Source organism: Centroberyx gerrardi, chromosome 19 (assembly GCF_048128805.1).
Source record: "Centroberyx gerrardi isolate f3 chromosome 19, fCenGer3.hap1.cur.20231027, whole genome shotgun sequence".
Taxonomy (NCBI): domain Eukaryota; kingdom Metazoa; phylum Chordata; class Actinopteri; order Beryciformes; family Berycidae; genus Centroberyx; species Centroberyx gerrardi.
Window position 1 is genome coordinate 9,149,273 of NC_136015.1, and position 17,381 is coordinate 9,166,653.

Sequence of the window (17,381 nt, forward strand, 5' to 3'; positions counted from 1 at the left end):
TGACACAAATCGTCTGTAGTCGCTCAGCATGTCGCGCCACCTATCATGCAGGGCTGGCCAGCGCTCGCTCACTTTCTGCCATGGAACCGTGCGGCGGACGTGTCAATAAGTAATGCGTGCATATGCTCGCCTTTTTGTGCGTCTGTCTGCGGGCGTGCGCACGCATAAATGTATCTGACCTAGATATTAACTGTAGGAACCGAGCACAGACTCTCTTTTCTGCTCCGCGTTCCAGTGACTGATGTAAAGATGGGTCTTATAACCGTAACAACATGCCGCAGATTACTTAGCGCATGTTAGGAGCGCCTCTGCGCGGCAAAGCAGCACAGCTTATCTTTCTAAATATTATGTCTGTTGCAGTAGCTCAAATGTGAAATATTCATTGCTGTGGTCAGAGTCCCGTGTGTCACGGAATGATTCAGGGGAAATATATGAATTATAAATCCCTTCCAATCCGGCGCGCGTCGCTATTGTGGCCGCATCAATATGAAAAGAACGAATGTGAAATGAGCTTACTGCAGGAGCCATTCACCGGCCCAGACATCTGAATAGCAGGAAGTATTTATATGGAATTGCATAGAGCTAGTTTATACCTGCTTTACCCAAGGGCATGTTTATCAATCTCTAATACACTTGCTTTTAGATGGAAGTTTGAAAAGGTCTTTAATGCAGACGCACGTGCCGTCCTTGCCTAATCCTGCTTGTCTTTCTTGGTACTGGTGTCATGTGAGACTGTCACACAATACCTCCCACCAGCTCGCTCCCTGTTTCCCGTGTGAGGATGCTTTGTCACTGACCTCCACCGCCACCCTCTGCTCTCTGGCATGGCCATGGGCTAATTTATAAGCCTCTTTCCTGGGATTATCTTTCTTCCTGGTGTGCTAGCTGGTGAGCAGACAGGAAAGCGGAGATACACGGGGCTTCCGCCGCAGCCATAAATGGCCCGCCGTTCTGGTCGCCTGCGCTCTGTGTTAACACGGACGGCACGCCGCCCGGCTTGGGAAGAAAATGGCTCCCACAGAAAATGGATTATCCGTCCTAATTTGCAAAGCAATATTGAAAATCTTTTTCCAATTTTTTTGCAACCGCAGAAGTAGCATCTTATAGGGGAAAGTAGAAGAATCTCACAAAAATAAACTGGACGTATTCCAAGCATGTTGCCAGGGGCTCAAAGAAGGCTCTCAAGGCCAAGGGGAGCATAAAGCGCTAACACACTGCCCTCCCAGCCTACTTCCAGCAGCAGCATGAGCAAAGAGGATAATGTGCGAGTCAACAAGATGAGGGTGGGAGAGGCAAATGCTGCGCTTAACAGGAGGTTACGTGTAAGATTGTCTGTTTTCACGGCGTAAAATCAGCCAAGAGATCTTAGCCCAGCAGTAAGAAAAAATGACCCAGAATTCATGTTAAGGAGGCACAACTGTTACTCACCCAGTGGCACTCACAGACTCTGCAGGTCCGGCGATGAAGAGGCAGCGTATTCCAACAGTCAGCAGGGCGCAAGTCTTGTATTTCACTGCTTCTGCTCTAAACTCCAAACACTAATCACCAAAAAAATCCTCTTGAACTTCATCTCCGTCCAAGACTACACTCAGGGGGAAGCAGCTTCAAATCTAAAAAGCTATCCCCGGCCATACGGTAACACGCGCTGCTCCATTCCACCCCCGCTGGTCACATGATGATGGAATCAATAATAATGGTGCATAAGGTAAAGCGAGACCGACCTCAAAATAAACAACCTACTTAAAAAAAAAAACCTCTTGACCCGTTCTATAACGTCGAACTTTTCTGAAGTGCGAGCAGCCCACACTTAATCCAAGAAAAGTCCAGCAGCCAAGAAAGAAACCATATCTCGAGCCCGCACTTGTAGGCTTTGCTACTTACACCTGACCTCGAATCTGTTCCCGTCATGTAAAGGCAGCAGACCTGCTCTAAAGCCTGCCGTCTTCGAGGAGAGAACCCAAAGCTACTTGTTGACCCGCTCTCTCCGGGACTGTTGAGGCAGCAGGGGAAAGCAGCTGAGAGTCTGTCCACGTCTGCAGTGCCCTATGGAGGCAGAGCCCGCGTAAGCCCTATACTGGCCCGCTCCCTCACGCCGTGCTGGCTCGCTGTTTGACACAGTCCTGATCCCTTCTGCTCTGTCAGATGGAAAAGTGGAGCAAGCTCTAACACCCCCCCCCAACACACCCTCCTCCCTCCTCCTCCCACCACCCCACACACACACACACACGTTTCTGCGTGTCTGTGTGTGAGTTTCTGCATATGCGTTTGTGACGACAGGGTAAAGAGGAGGAAGAAATGCACACAGACGTTTTGAAAACAGGTGGTTTAAGGTCCATTTTAACAAGTCCTTTGGTATCATTCAGTTTCAATGTTAAAACTTTACATTGTAAAAAGAAAATATACCAATGAGGTGAGATAATTCAACTTGTTCTCAACTTCCAGGGCAGTTTGACTTTGCCTAGAAACAAGTGTCAAAGCCTTGAAACAAGGCAGAATAAAACAGATCACTGCACTAGTACAGCATACATATGAAGTAGAGAAATTAGCATTTTGTGTTTGTTTTGTGTGTTGCAGCCAGTGGAGACTAGTGAACCTCATAGGGTTAAATAATAAAGCAGGGGGAATGCATTGCTACCGTCTACAGAGGTAAACATTAAGAAGCCTAGTTTAAGCCGGAAGTATCTGCTATTTCCTAAGGGGATAATACTGCCTAGAATGATCCCATTATATCATTATTATGATTAGCCTACTGTAAATTAGATTGTAGATGGATACACACGGAGCGTGGCCTGGCAATGGAAATTAAAGGCTAAAAATACCTGCTGGTAATATAAGTATGATTACCAAGACATCTATTACTTGTATAATCTGTGTGGTTATTTTGCATCCAGATGACGAGTTGTGGCTGTCGTCAGATATACACTGCAAAAAATGTCCATATTAACAAGCCATTTAAAGTCTTAAAGTCATATTTTTCTTAAAACAAGTGAAAAAATTAGCCGGTGGTGTGACACAATTTCCCTTGTTTCCAATGCAAATCAATTTAGATCATTACTTTGATACTAGTGGAGTGATCTCTCTTGTTTAAAGATATTATCACTTGGTTCAATAAGTTGAATGGAGTAGGTAGAACAAGTGAAATTGTCTTGTATTTTAAGACTGAATATAAGGATAAATGACTTACTAAAACAGATATTTTTTTGCAGTGAGGCACCCCAAAGAGCACCAAGGGCGAGAAACAACACACTTCATTTATTTCTTTATTTTTTTATTTCAGAGGAGAGTAACAAGTGTCGGATGGTCTATGCCTCACTTGACACTCGACTGCCAATATGGGGAAGTAGTGTGCATCACTCTAAGGTCAAGACTTGGCACTATGGCTTTTTGTAAGTAAATGCGATTACATTTTGGCTAGATTTATTTCCAGCTATTTTGGCAGTGTGCGGCATTTGCCTTTGACTTTTTACTTCGTATAAGGTTGAGACCTGCCAGTGCCAAAGCTGATATTACTGCCAGATCCGTCTGCGCCCAAAGGCGGGTCTCAATCTACCGTGTCAGATTGAGGATGTTAGAGAGACTTCTGCTGCACACCAGGCCATTATTACTCTGTGGCAGTGGTGGATGGTGTGTGTGTGTGTGTGTGTGGGGAGGGGTAGCCTGGGTTTTTAACCACTGATCCCCGATCAAGCCGAAGACCACCGGGGATTAGAAATGGGATTAAGTGACCCTCACCCCCACACAGGCTTACTGTCATCCATCTCTCTAAACTGTATATTGTAGGTCTCTCTATCTACTGGGTCATATTTTTAAGCACACTTTAAAATGTGACATAGAGCCAATGCTCAGCTGCCCCGCTGCCTATGGATAATGCATGGCCATTTGAGCTTTTCCATTTGCATTATTATGTTGCTTCCGCGCTGATGAGAGATACAGCGGAATGAATGAGTGATGTACAGATACATTTTTGAGTAGCGCAGTGTATATTTTATGGATGCCTCCAAAGAGAAAAGTAATTTGTTCTGATTGAAAAAGAAGCCGTTGTAGAAACATCTGGGAGTGGCGCTTATACAGTAATCTATAATGCAGCAGGCAGAAGATAAGTGTTCCATAGCATAGTGTGTGTGTGTGTGTGTGTCAGTGGGGGTCCGGACAGTTACCCCACACTGGGGCATAGTGGAGGGTCATAGCAGAGAGATGCTAGAGGCAAGGTCAGGCACCATGACCATGAGAGAGAGACAGAGAGAGAGAGAGAGAGAGAGGGAGAGACAGACAGAGAGAGAGAGAGACAGAGAGAGAAGTTTAGAAGAGGAGAGAGTATCCAGTGCAGTCTTCCCAGGCGACTCCTGTATTGTTTAGAGGCATAGACAGAAAATTGACGACATAAATAATTTCTTATCCATTTCTAATTTCCAGTCTATGCCTCCCAACAGTTACCACTCTACGCCCAGCGCTGAATCGCCCTGTATCCCTCTTCCAAACATGCTCAGAAGATGTAAAGGTTGACACTTAACAGCCACCTCTGCCTCCAGCAAGCCGAGCTCCCGGTCCCCGAATCCAGTAAAACTTTTACGGGCAGTGAAACTGAACAGCGTCTATTTGGGCTGGTGAGGCAAATGAAAACAGGTTGAGAGTAGGTTGAGGAGACGGGCGCACGGGGGGAAGACAGTGAGGGATGGCGAGCGCACCGATTTGGGCGGGCAGATGGTGCCGACATATGGGCCTGTTAGGGGCAAAATAAATAAATAAACACTCACACATAAATACTGAGATGAACTGTGAGTGCCACAAACTGTTGGCCAACTTAGCCAGCTGAGCGAGCTCAAACGGGAGGGGAGCTGCCGCCGAAACTGCTCGCGGATTTCTAAACACGGCACAAAAAAAAACCACGCGCACAGACGACCGTGTAGGGATTGACAATAGGCTTTAGAGATTTGAGTCTCCATGCGATCCCTAATCCCCGAGTAAGTGTACATTACCCAAGTGTGCGTTACAACAATCAACGGGGCACTCACATATATAGCACTGTCCGTATGTGTGTGCATTTGCCTGCATGCAATATACTTTCAGTGTGCAGTACATAGATGCAGCAAGTTATTTTTTCCACCACCGAGTTGCTTTCCCCCTGCTTTCCGTCTGGGCTGCTGTTGTGTTCGCCCTCCCTCCGCGCTGCTATCTATACATTCTCCACCTCTTGTCTGTCTCCCGCTCAACCTCAAAGCCCGCGGCTCAGTCGGAGAGACAGCCAGGTTGAGAGAGGTGATATCCTCCGGCAAACAAACGGCTGCTTTGTACAACATGTTCTTTCCCCCGTATCGACGGCGCGCTCCCGCCCGGCTCCGGTCGAGGCCGACTGCGCCGCACAGACAGGCGCGCAGAGGAGCGCAGACATACAGTACCTACAGCGCGCACTCGCTTCATACATACTTCATGGCGCTCCGGTCCCGGTGCAGGCGTCCTTGTGTGTGTCCTTGCGTGTGTGTTTGTGCATGTGGATGAATTAGACCGGTGTCAAACAGATTTTTGCAAATAATTCATAGCTTCGGTTGTAACTAAGAGCAGCAGTTGGCTGGGCTTCATAGTCTCAGAGCAATTTAGATAACGCTAGATAAATCACAGAAAAGTATATTAAATTGACTTTAAAATGTCTATGCTTTTAGGCTCATTGTATTTTCCTATGTTGCAAACCCTGAATTCAATTTGACCCCAGTCTTGGTCAGGTCAGTTCTGGCTTGAATACATATTTCTATGATTTCTGTATGTGTGTGTGTGTGTGTGTGTGTGTGTTAGTGTGTGCACATGCCCCCTTCTGTGTGTGTCTGCAAACTTGGCTTGCTGTGATTATATGTTACCTAATCCCTGGCAAACACATTTGGATGTTTTCCACATTCCTCCGAGTTTGAGTATGTTTGGTTGATAGACATCACCCCCATCCCGCCACTTTATATGCGGCTTGGCTCTCTGCCCTCATAATGTCGGGGAATTTAATTTGATTGCGCTAGTAATCTGCCGGCTAGTTAATTGACTTTGCAGAGCATTTTTCCTCTCCTTGATGGGGAGGGCTAGTTTGATAAGTTACAATCTCTTATCCTCTCTCTGTGAACCTGCGCCCATTGTTTGCTTTGGCCACAGGAGAGCGTCCCTTGAATTGAAACGGGATGAACTAGCGGGCCCTCGACGGGAAAGCTGAAAAGACCGGCGCTTTTCTGTCATCTGTCTTCCAGTCTGGCGGCAGGGAGGCCTAGCGGTTAGAGTGACGGCCTTGTGATCTAAAGGTCACAGCTTCAATCCCCGGAACAGCCATCTGTTATGTTCAAGTGTCCTTCAGCAAGACGCTGAACCCCTACCTGCTCATTCATTGTAAGTCACTCTACATAAGAGCATCAGGTGAATAGGCACAAATCAAGTGTTTAATTGTATTGGCATGGGTAGAACATATGGACCATTGAAGTGATAGTGAAGAACATAATGAGACCGTGAGCTGGAACCAAACCCTGGTTTAATGGTTCTGAGCATGCAAGTTCAGCATGACTGCTATTGACAAAATGTGCAATCGCTATGTGGGTTAATGGCAATAACAGACATAGTCAATTGTCCTGGTTTACATTATGTAGTTCACTGGCTATTCCACCATGCATGCACAGTCAACAATGTCAATGAGTCAGTGGCCTACATAGACGAATGCGAGAAAGCCCATTAGATAGAAACTGAGGCTTCGGGCCGTGGATTTGCGCGAGTAATTAACAGTCTCTTCAGACCCAACTACACGGACGAGGTTCAATCGAATGTTCCGATGCAAAATGCAACACACGACTGCAAATTGAACCTACAAAGTGGTGTGATTGCGCAAAGCGAAGCTCAGTAAAATAAAAGATTGAAAGAGGGAACGCCGACAAAAGAAAACCTGCTGTGCTGAGGAAGAGCGTTCTGAGTGACGTTCCTTTTGAACACTTAAGAACACAGAGAGAATGGTGTTTGTTCTCATTGACTAATTTAATTAACACTGAGGCAGGGAACTTCATTAGGCCGTTTTCAGTTCATTAATGAAATGAAGGAAGCCGACTGGGCACGGGCACATGCGATGGGATGCGCGCACACACACACACACACACATACACTGACAGACACACACATGCACCACACATTCATATGCACACAGTATCAGAATCATTCAAAGTGACTTACGGGTTGCCATAGTCCCAGACTACGCACTGAGGATCCGATGTACCCTGCAAGATAAGGGAGGGGAAGGGAGGGGGGGGGGGCAGTGAGAGGGAAAGAGAAGATAAACTGTTATTGCCAGTCGAGAGGATGAGTGGGAGAGGCAGACAGAGAGAAGACAGAATAGCTCGTTGCCAGAGGAGAAAGAGTGATGCTGCATGGGCGATGGAGAGAGGTAAACAGACAATGAAAGAGAAAGATTGAGACAGAGAGATGGGGGGGTGGGGGGGTGGGGGGGTGAGGGGAGGGGAGGGGGGGGGGGGGTGGAGTGGAGTGATGGAGAAAGAGTCATCGCCGGAGGACAGTGCAGCAAATAGCTACCGCTGGAGGAGAAAGACAGAAGGTGTGTGAGCAACGGAACGACAGAGCGAGAGACAGAAAGGGAAGAGTCATTTCATACGCAATAATACACAGCGAGGCAAGGTTCATAAATGTCCCGGTGTGAACTCCTGGCACCGGTTTAGGAAGACAAAAAAGAAAAAAAAAAAAAAAGAAAGCCAGGAGGACCCTCAGAAAGGTCGAGACGCCGGCCGATTCGCCATCAGCTCACTCTTAATCCATCGACTCGCTGGAGCCAAAAGCCAATGCGCGGCAGTTGACCAGCAGGTGATTCATCTGGTAATCGCAGCCCAGTGACGCGTGGTGGCAAAGGAAGACCCGCCGCGACTCAATCAGTGAATCGATCAGAGGGTCAATATCTCTAATTGACTCATCTGGACTCGTTCCACCGGTGATCAGCGGCGACCGGTCAATTGATCACTTTTAGAGCCCCGTCTGTGCCCTTTTCCACCTGTACGGCCCGTTTGAAAAAGAATTGGATCGTGATTGATTTTAACTGGGCTCTGTGAGTTCCTTGACCGGATCGAAGATATTTATTCCTTCATCAAAGGCATTAAAACTCTCCAACTCTTGCCTTAGAGCTGACACAATGAGTAACTCCAATCCTAATCTGAGTGAAACTAGGAGAGACCCCACCTATTGACAAATAAACTCTCTTGGTGCTACAGAGTGAGACCGGTCAGCCATCTTGTTAACTATATCAGGTACCCACCATCCAGAACCTTACAGAGAAAATGGATCCTTCTCTGTACCAATCTGCTGGTCCTTACCGGGCCCTGCATTAAGCAGCTTGCCTTTGAGCTTAATATGAATGGAGGAGCTCCCCCTAATGGTAAAGGGGATTATAGCATTCATTTCAAAGCCAGTGGGTTGGATCCATGATAAAAGGATGATGTCCACTCTAAGTAGACTCACTGCAGCCTAAGGGAAATTAAAAGAAAATTACCTCTTCCTGAGTGAGAAGACTTAAACAAAAAAGCAAATGTTTCTGGATATCATCAGTGTTTTAAATGAAGGGGTGGACGAGGAGATGATTCAGGATTCTTCTCTAAAGGCAAGGTGACCCCTCCTATTCTACCTCTGTAAGGATCATAATTGATCTCTTACGAATGAGTCGGCTCCTTCTTCAGGGGCAGGACCTTTCCCTCCATTGCATTCTTTCTCAAATTGGTGAATCCCGGGATCTCGGCGTGGCCGGGCCCGTGGGGAGGGGGGTGACGCGACGTTTATGTACCCATACAGGATCAGAGGCTAGCCGACACAGATTGATGGATGACAACGCTTTGTTCTGGCTCCCATGCAGACGGGCGTTGCCGACATTAGCTGTCCCTGGGCGTGCATTAGCGTGGCGGGCTCTGTTAGCATTCAGCCATCAATCAGCGGGCACGGCGCCCTAGCGTACGCTACAGCGGGCTCCATCAGGAGTGACATCCATGTACTCCCACAATGTCTGCCTCCTCTTTAACGCTGACACGTCGAATAATGACAGTGTCTGCTCCACTGACGCCTCTCAAAGGGAGCAACGAGTGTCTGACTCTAACAACTGCATTTATGCATGGTAATAATGGCGTGTATCTAAAGAGCTCTTTCTTCTCGCACTCTCAAAAGCAACAGCCATTTTCTTCCAGGTATCTAGGCACATCTCCACAATGCAGCGAACCCCGCGGAGTAGCCATTTGTGTGGGTAAAATGCTTAACACATATTGGCTGTGAATACGCCGCACCTAATCAGGTGAAATAAGCTACTGTAACAAAGCGACACGACACACTGATTCAGGGAGTCTTAAAAGCCTCCCACCTCACATGGAAGAATGTTGCTTTTGAAAATGAAATGCAGCAACCTGGGCGATGCATTTTGACTGATGAAAGTAAAGTAGATTACAGCTAAATAACCACAAAGGCTTATGGCTGATTATCATAAGTCCTACCAAAGCTGTGCCTTTGACAATCTGAAAGGGTGGATGAAGGATGGCTGGAGGGAGGGGAGGGGGTGGGGGGGCACTTGGCATCTGGTCTACTGGTCTACTGGTCTGCTGTAGGGACACAGCGCTTTCTGCCCTCCCGCTTCTTACTCGCCACTACACACACTACACACACATGGGGGCTGCTGCGGTCACTGGGGAGGTGTGTGTGTGTGAGGAGTCTAGAGCAGATGTCCTCTCAGTGAGGACACGACCGTGTACAGAGACCCCTACACACACACACACACACCCCCTCTGAGACTGAAGCCCACGGCAGCTGTTGCCACGGCAGCGCTTCAGCATCTGGGCGTTGCCACGCCGGCCAAGGTCGACACCCCCTACAGCTGAAGACATGAGACACTCCTCTCTCTTTTACTTTCTTGCTCTCTCTCGCTCTCTCATATGTACACACGCACACACAGTGCACACAGTAGCTCAGCAATTGCTACCCCACCAGCTTCAGGCCAAGCGATTAAGTGGAAAGCTCAGCAGTAATGAACATAGCCTTCACACTCATGCCTTTGAAGAAAGAAAGAATTTGCTGTGTGCGCATGTGTATGTGTGTGTGTTTCTGTGCGTATGTGTGTTTATGTGTATAAGACGCATACATGTACAGCGTGCATGTGTGTGTATATGTATGTTATGTGTGTGTGTCTGTGTCTACATACATATTTCTATATGTGTTTGTGTGTCTGTGACCATGTGTGGATGCAAATACAGGCATGTACTGTGTGTGTGTGTGTGTGTGCGTGTGCGTGCTTGTTGTGGGCGGTGTTGGTGAGTAGTTTAACTACATGTGATTAAACTAGTAGTTTAACTACATTTTGTGATAGACATTAAATACAAAATGAAATTAACATTCCTTGCACTGCGTCCTCACAGTCCCAGATGGGGTTATTTGGTTTGTGTTTACGTCCAGACTCTAGTTTAAGGCAGGCAGCTGTCACAGTGTGGCCATTATGTACACAGTGATCATTCCTTGTACTTTATTTAGAATAAAATACAATCCTAATCAGTGGTATTTCTTGTAGTCGTGCAATTTTGTATTATATGATATAGCACATGTAGATACGTTCATTTTTTTTGTATTTTTTTACAAAGTAGCACTTTTTCTAAGTAACTTCTGCTAAGAAAATGATATTTCTCTTGAGATTTTTGCTGTAGCTCAACTTCTTTCATGTGAAGTAACTGGTAGCTTGTAAAATAAGACTTTCAAAGCAGCTCCCCCAACACTGGCTGTGGGTATGCATATGTGCCAAAGTATATTTGCCCTCCGCACACTGTCCTAGCGTTGTGCTGTGCTGTGCTGTGTGCCAGAGCAGCGCTTTCCCCTCAGCGGGAGCCTCAGGTACGCCGTACACAACGGCACACCAGGACCAGCGGGAGACTGTAAGACAACATCCTCTCCTGACATTGGGCGCACAACCTACTTCTGCTCAGCCGAACGTGCTCAAAAGTCATAGGGAGAGGAGGAGGAGGAGGAGGGGGAGAAAAAAGAGAAAGAGACAGGGATAGATGATAGCAGGAAGAGAGAGAGACATAAAGAGACAGATGCGATCAGCTCAAGACAGCCAGGTATATCAGACAGGGAAAAAAAGACAACATGAAGCAGAATAATAGGAAGAAAAAAGAGAGAGGCGAGGAGAAGACCACGATTATGTAGTGAATCGGTGTTTTAAAGGCGGGAGATGGAGTGGCGAGGGATGGAGAATGAATACAAAGTCTTTATGATGAAGCACTGTGCAATAATATTGACCCTCAGGTCCTGGTTAGCACAGTGCGATACTCATTTCATTTGCAGATCTATACGTTACTCCAGGCCCAGTATGTGTGTGTGTGTGTGTGTGTGTGTGTGTGTGTGTATTGTCTATAGAGAACCATTAAATATTCAACATTATTTTCAAAACTGTGCCCACCTTTTCACCAAAGAATGGCTAATGAAACCCACATCTTATTGAGGTCGTGAATAGTGCCTCTCATTAAACTTGCACTTAGTCCTCTCCGCCGAAGACACTCCACCAGTCGTTTATAATAACACACTCCACTGCAATATAAACTGAATAGGTGTCAGGAGACGCTGCAATATAAGGGAGTCAAAAAGACCTGCATTTATTCAGACGATCCACCGAGCACTGTGGCGCTTTATGGCATACGGCAGGATCTCTTTCATCTGAACCCGGGGGGGAAAGAGGTCAGCTGGGAGAATGGAATTTCTGGAAGCCTGAAACCAATTTATATTCCTGACCAAAGCTCGCTCAATATATATGATAAAAGATGCAAAGCTGTGGATTCGAAAAAGATACATATGGTTTAATTTGCATGTAAGATATTTTCATACTGCCTTTTTCTTTAATGCACATGAAGTGAACTGGTTGGTGTTTAAATTGAGATTTGGAGAATTCTTTGCACAATTAATCAGACTTGTGATTGGAAGGTTTAGGTGTGGAAAATGAATGAGTCCCTCAACAACTACTGCTGGTGCAACGAGGCGCTGTCGAGCAAGACAAAAGTGTGTGTGTGTGTATAATTGTGTGAGTGTGAAGCCGGGTGCTGCTGGGAAAGAGGATGGAGCTCAGTCAACTTTCCCTGGGTTAGTCGAAGTTTTTAAAAAAGAAATAAGGAAACAATGTTGTTTTTCATACTCACATTGAGAAGCGGTGACAGCTCCACCACCACCTTGGGTTCGCTGGGTTGTGGTTCCGGTCGCACTGTCACCGTCAGGATCTTGGAGTTGATCACCGCGGGGGGACTACACACACACACGCACACACACACACACACACACACACACACACACAAAGAAGCGAGAAGGGTGTTATTTTTTGAGAAATGTACTGCATGTTCAAGTTTGACTTAAATTTGTTTGTCTGATGTTGTTTTGCACAGTGGAGAGAAATATAATGGAATATGCTGGTGAGCCTCTTTCTTTTGCTGTCTGTCTCACTCACAGACACAAACACACACAGACACACACACACACACACACACACAGACGCAGGCATGGACGCAGACACATGCACTCACACACACACACAGTTCATACCCGGCCCACTCCCCCGCAGTGCTTTTGAGGCTTTTTGAGTGTGTTTGGGAGAAAAAGCGAAGCAAAAAAAAAAACTAATGAGACAGAGAGAAAGCCAAAGCTGGCGCCTAAGTAAACACAGCGCCTTGGACCTATTACCATTCAGCAGCTCGGGAGGAAAGGGTTATACACAGGCCCTACTCATCCACAGCCAAGAGCGCTGACCTGGATAACACAGCCGAAGTCCAGCACAAACATCGCAGCACAATAGCCATTTGACAACCTTGTAACTTCGCAGAACTTTTTTTTTTTTGTGAAAGTTTCATTAAAGTTCCAGGACCCATTAGGCCCATACCCATTCAAAACCCACTTACTTCAAAAAAATACGCGATTGTCAATGCCAAAGGAAAAAAAAAAGAAAAATCTCCAATTCCTGAGTGATGTACTTTTTTGGAGATCCAAGGCTTTTCGTCTGATAACTAGGCAGACAGAGCGAGAGGGGAGAGGAGAGGCAACAGAGACGATATAGGAGAGAAGACAGAAGGGGAATTGGAAGTTGGAATTAGATAGAGGGAAGAAGTGACAGAAGAGAGGGCATAGAAATAGAAAGGTAGAGAGAATTGAAAATGGGAAAAAAAAGAAATAAGAGAGAGAATACAGGGGTGGGGGGGGGCGCGAACAGGTACTGATAGAGAAAGAATTGGAGGAAGGGATGCAGAAACAGAAGAAAGGGCAAGGGGGGGAGAAAACAGAAGGGGTAGAAGGAGTTTGAAATGTTGAAAAAGAAAGAGCAAATAGACACCGGGTCACAGGAGAAGGACTCACTTTGGTGCAGGCAGGATGACGCCCAGCGTCCTGTACAGGATGGCTCCGATCACATAGTACAGCGTAGCTTCCGACTCCGTCTCTGACTCTGAAACACAGGACATTCAGCAGCTGATTAGCTCCACAGCGTCGCCCAAAAACACACCCAAGGGTGGCCCGAAACACCTGCCGCGTTGCATAATCGTACGGCAGAAAATACGTTTCTCTGGACAACAGGGGACAGCTGAAGACCTGTGGGATACAAAGTTATATTTAGCGGTGAAAAGTCACATCTGCCACATTTGCCGGGGATTGATTTAAAAGACAAAGATAAGAGGAGACTTTAATGATCCCCGCGGGGGAAACTGGGCTGCAGCAGCAAATACTAATAGAACACCGGAGGGGGGAAGAAATAGAAGCATAAACAAGAATACAGCAAATTGGGTTTGTAGAAAAAAAACAACAGTGTGCAGGTGGGGATTGTCTTGGGAGTATTTAAGGAAGAGGAGTTTGGGAGATAGCCTGCTAGGTGGAGCTTAAGTTTGACTGAATTCCTGCTGTGCTACCATTCAATATGAGCTTAGACTGCAGGGCTGTTTAACCAAACTCAAATTTGAGGTACCTTGGACTGATAAATAGGTAATTTGAAATAAATCAGTTGAGTGCAAACATTATGGTCTCATTTGGTGAAGCAAACAAACACTTCTTCCATCAGTCTCATCGATTTATCATTTCAGTTTAATTTAGTTTCAAACCGCCGGTGATAAATGTCTTGTTGACTACATCGAACTATAACAATTAATAAAAGCCAAGTTAACTCGGTGTCAGTGGTTTCCTAAAGGGTGATATGACAGCTACATTTTCCATACACACACTTATCGTGCTTCTGCCAAGCGATAAGTTGAAAATATGCCACTGGCTCTATTCCAAGATCCAGGTTTTTACACATTGTGTGGGTGGAGACAGTACTGGTGTCAATTTCTTCTGTCTTTCAGCAGCTGTTGTGACTCACCTACTGCTTGGCTCAATCTGGGTCTTTTTTACTCACTGCCCTGCCTCGTACAGACGCCTCATTTCTGAAACCCAGAAATCCATCGCTCCAATCAGCATGAGCTGGAGGACAGACTCAAAGCGTTGTCTGAAAGCCCGCCCTTGTCTAGACCGCCTCCCTCTGCCTTCATCTTCCTCCCCCATTTCAGCTCCTCCTCATCCCTCGTCTCTCTCATCCCCCTCTGCTGTTGTTGCCATTCATTTCCAAACCCGCTTTTCAACTTTTGCACCCTTTTCAACAGTCCCTCTTTACAAACCCCTCATGTTTTCTCTTGCCTTGCATCACTGTCTGCTTTCAGTGTTCTCTCACTAAAAAGAGCAGGGGTTCCCAAGGAGAGGCAGTGTCCCTCTGTAAATGTCACTTTGTCTCAAGTGAGGGACGGCAGAAGGAGGCGGAGAGAGGGGGGAAGTGAGAGGAAAGAGTTCATGTGGAGAGATGCCTCTCTCTCCTCTGCCCTTTTAGGTTGAGACAAGCAATGGAAGAGGCAGGGAGAGGGGGGGGGGGGCGGAAGAGAGGGATGGGGCTGATCGTATCAGACATACTGGGTGACTCATCCAAAATCTGTCTGCCTGCTGCCTAAGAAGTAATACAGAGGAAGAGAGAAAGGGGGAGAAACAGAAAGATCTTGACTAAAAAAAAAAAGTCATTGTGAGAGTGTGAGGAGGCAAAAAAAAAAGCAAAAAAAAAAAAAAAAAGATCAAAGTCGGCATGAGAAAGCCTGTGAGTGTGATGGATCCTAATTGGACACCGTCTGCAGAGGCATGCAAATGAGGAAGGCAGTGTATTGTGGGTAAATGGTAAATCAGTTTGAGGAAGTGTGTGTGTGTGTGTGTGTGTGTGTGTGTGGCGGGGGGCACTCCTACACTCCAGCACACCAATAGTTGGTACATGGGGCTGATTAATACCACAAAACCACTCAATCACCGAACTTTAATTTCCCACAAACAGACTTTTCGTCACCCCACGCTTGTTTAACATCTACATGATTGGTGGTCAGCTGTAAGCCAGCTAAATGGGAAATCACCAGTCGCCAGCTGTGAACTTTAATCTGTCATTTGTCAGGAAAGATATGCTCGGAGTTGACGCAAAGCCACACTTTATGGTTTTAATCAAAGATCGAAGGCAGAATCCAAGCAGTTCCGTGTGAATTATTCTTTTCCTTCCTCCCTCGCTTTCTCGTCTTTTTGTTAACTTTTCTATACGGGGCACAGAAATGCTTAAGAAATAAAAATAGAATAGCGTTACATTTGCCCAGATGAGGGACTGGCAGGGTAATATACTCAAGCCCAGAAAAATTAATTGGCTGTAATGTGATTCCCATTGTAGCTATATAGGGTCAGTGACTTCATGATTTGTATTTCAACGTCTTATATAATTTAACAATCCTCATCAAATCTCTATTAATTTAATAACAGCCTATTCTAACCTGGGCAAGCTGTTGATCTAAAAGCTAACCATTAATAAGAGATGAGAGCTCATGTGGACTGTAGTCTAGCTTGAGTAATAATTAAAATTTAACAGTGTATGACCATCGCCGTGTACCAGCAAAGGCATCTCTATTATATGAATTCATTGCTTGTATGTGTATGTGTGTGTGTGTGTGTGTGAGAGAGAGAGTATTTTTGTGTGTGTGTGTGTTTGTGAGAGAATAAGAGAGAAACAGAAAGAGAGAGAGTTTGTCACCTAGAGAATCAGTGAATAACAGTCCCAGCCTCTGCCCAGTGAAGCGAGTCATGAACCTATCAACTGGCTGCGTGTGTGTGTGTGTGTGCTTGTGTGCACACACACACACACAATTGCGCCTAAATATGTGCCTTTATGAGCATGTTTAAGCTGTCCATCTGAAATAGGCTTTCATTACAAGTTAAATGAACCAAACAAACAGATAGCAATCAACTGGAGGCCTCAACCCATCGACTGCCAATGGGAAGAGGCTCCCACTGGGGCCAAGAATACTAACTGACTGTATGCACTCGCACTGGTACTGTAAGGCAATCTGGATAAAAGCATCTGCCGAATAGCGTATGTTAAAATGGCAATACGATCGGCATCATATTATACGCGGCCCTGAGTCATTCATATTCCACTAGAAGCGCTGCAAGAGGGAAGACGTTCACCGCCAGCAACTTGGGGGGATGATGGACAAAAACGGAGATGGAGGAAAAAAGGCATAAAATGTAGCAAAGTGAAAGAGAGGGAGAGGATAAGTGAAGGAGAAGCGCTGAGGAGAATACTTCACGGCGTAGTAGCATTCAACAAGCCGTAGCTTCCGCCCCCCCTTTTTTTTTTTTCTTCTCCGATTTAAGCTCAAGATTCATCCTTTGAGATATCTGATCTTGATTCTGTTCCATAAAATGCGAAAAACCAACAATCCTCCCCGGGCCGGGACGCGGCTGATTTGCGAGGCGGCGCCGCATAGAGGCAGGGTGGATGGGAAGCTTAGCTGAATGAACATACTGTAATTAAGAGAGAGAGAGAGAGAGAGAGAGAGAGACGTGAGGTGAGGTGCGTTGAGGTCAGGACGCTTCAATGCCAATCAAAGAGAGCTGGGGATGCGGTGTCATCCCCGCAAGTTTGGGTCCAGAGACAGCTCTTCTCTCGCGGTCTGTAGCCTTTCTGAACTTTAATTGGGGCAGGGGGGCGGGGAGCCAGACAGGAAGTCAGCCAGTGTAATTTCCTGCGGGACGTGACCTTTGCCTGGGTTGGTCTGGGATGGCATCTGCCACAGTAATTCTCTTATCTCATATGAGCCGCTTTCTTTTCTATTCTGCTCTGTCCCTCTGTCTCCCTTTGTAACGTTCTCTTTTTGTGGTTCTTGCTCCTACGCTTCCCGGTGTCCTCTTCCTTTATCCTTTATCTGTACTCTTTCTCTCTCTATGCTCCTCCTCTTTTCTCCCTTTATTCTAGGTGTGGGTTTAGACGATCACTTTGCCTGTTTTTTTGGCGGTACTACTGCAGGAAAAAAGAAAAAACCCTGAAAAAATCC

The 17,381-nt window shown here is 46.2% G+C and overlaps 1 protein-coding gene across 2 annotated transcripts in view; it reads right to left on the reverse strand.

Annotated features, from left to right (window-relative positions):
• adgrb2 (adhesion G protein-coupled receptor B2) overlaps positions 1-17,381 on the reverse strand; it is a 131,881-nt gene that overhangs the window by 58,775 nt on the left and 55,725 nt on the right. Inside the window, exons 13-15 of one of the 2 annotated variants that reach the window (XM_078290315.1) lie at positions 13,366-13,453; positions 12,165-12,267; positions 7,183-7,226 (exon numbers count right to left, since the gene is read on the reverse strand). In XM_078290315.1, the coding sequence (XP_078146441.1) occupies positions 7,183-7,226; positions 12,165-12,267; positions 13,366-13,453 (235 nt within the window). The remainder of the gene's footprint in view (positions 1-7,182; positions 7,227-12,164; positions 12,268-13,365; positions 13,454-17,381) is intronic. The other variant, XM_078290316.1, reaches the window with a different exon arrangement.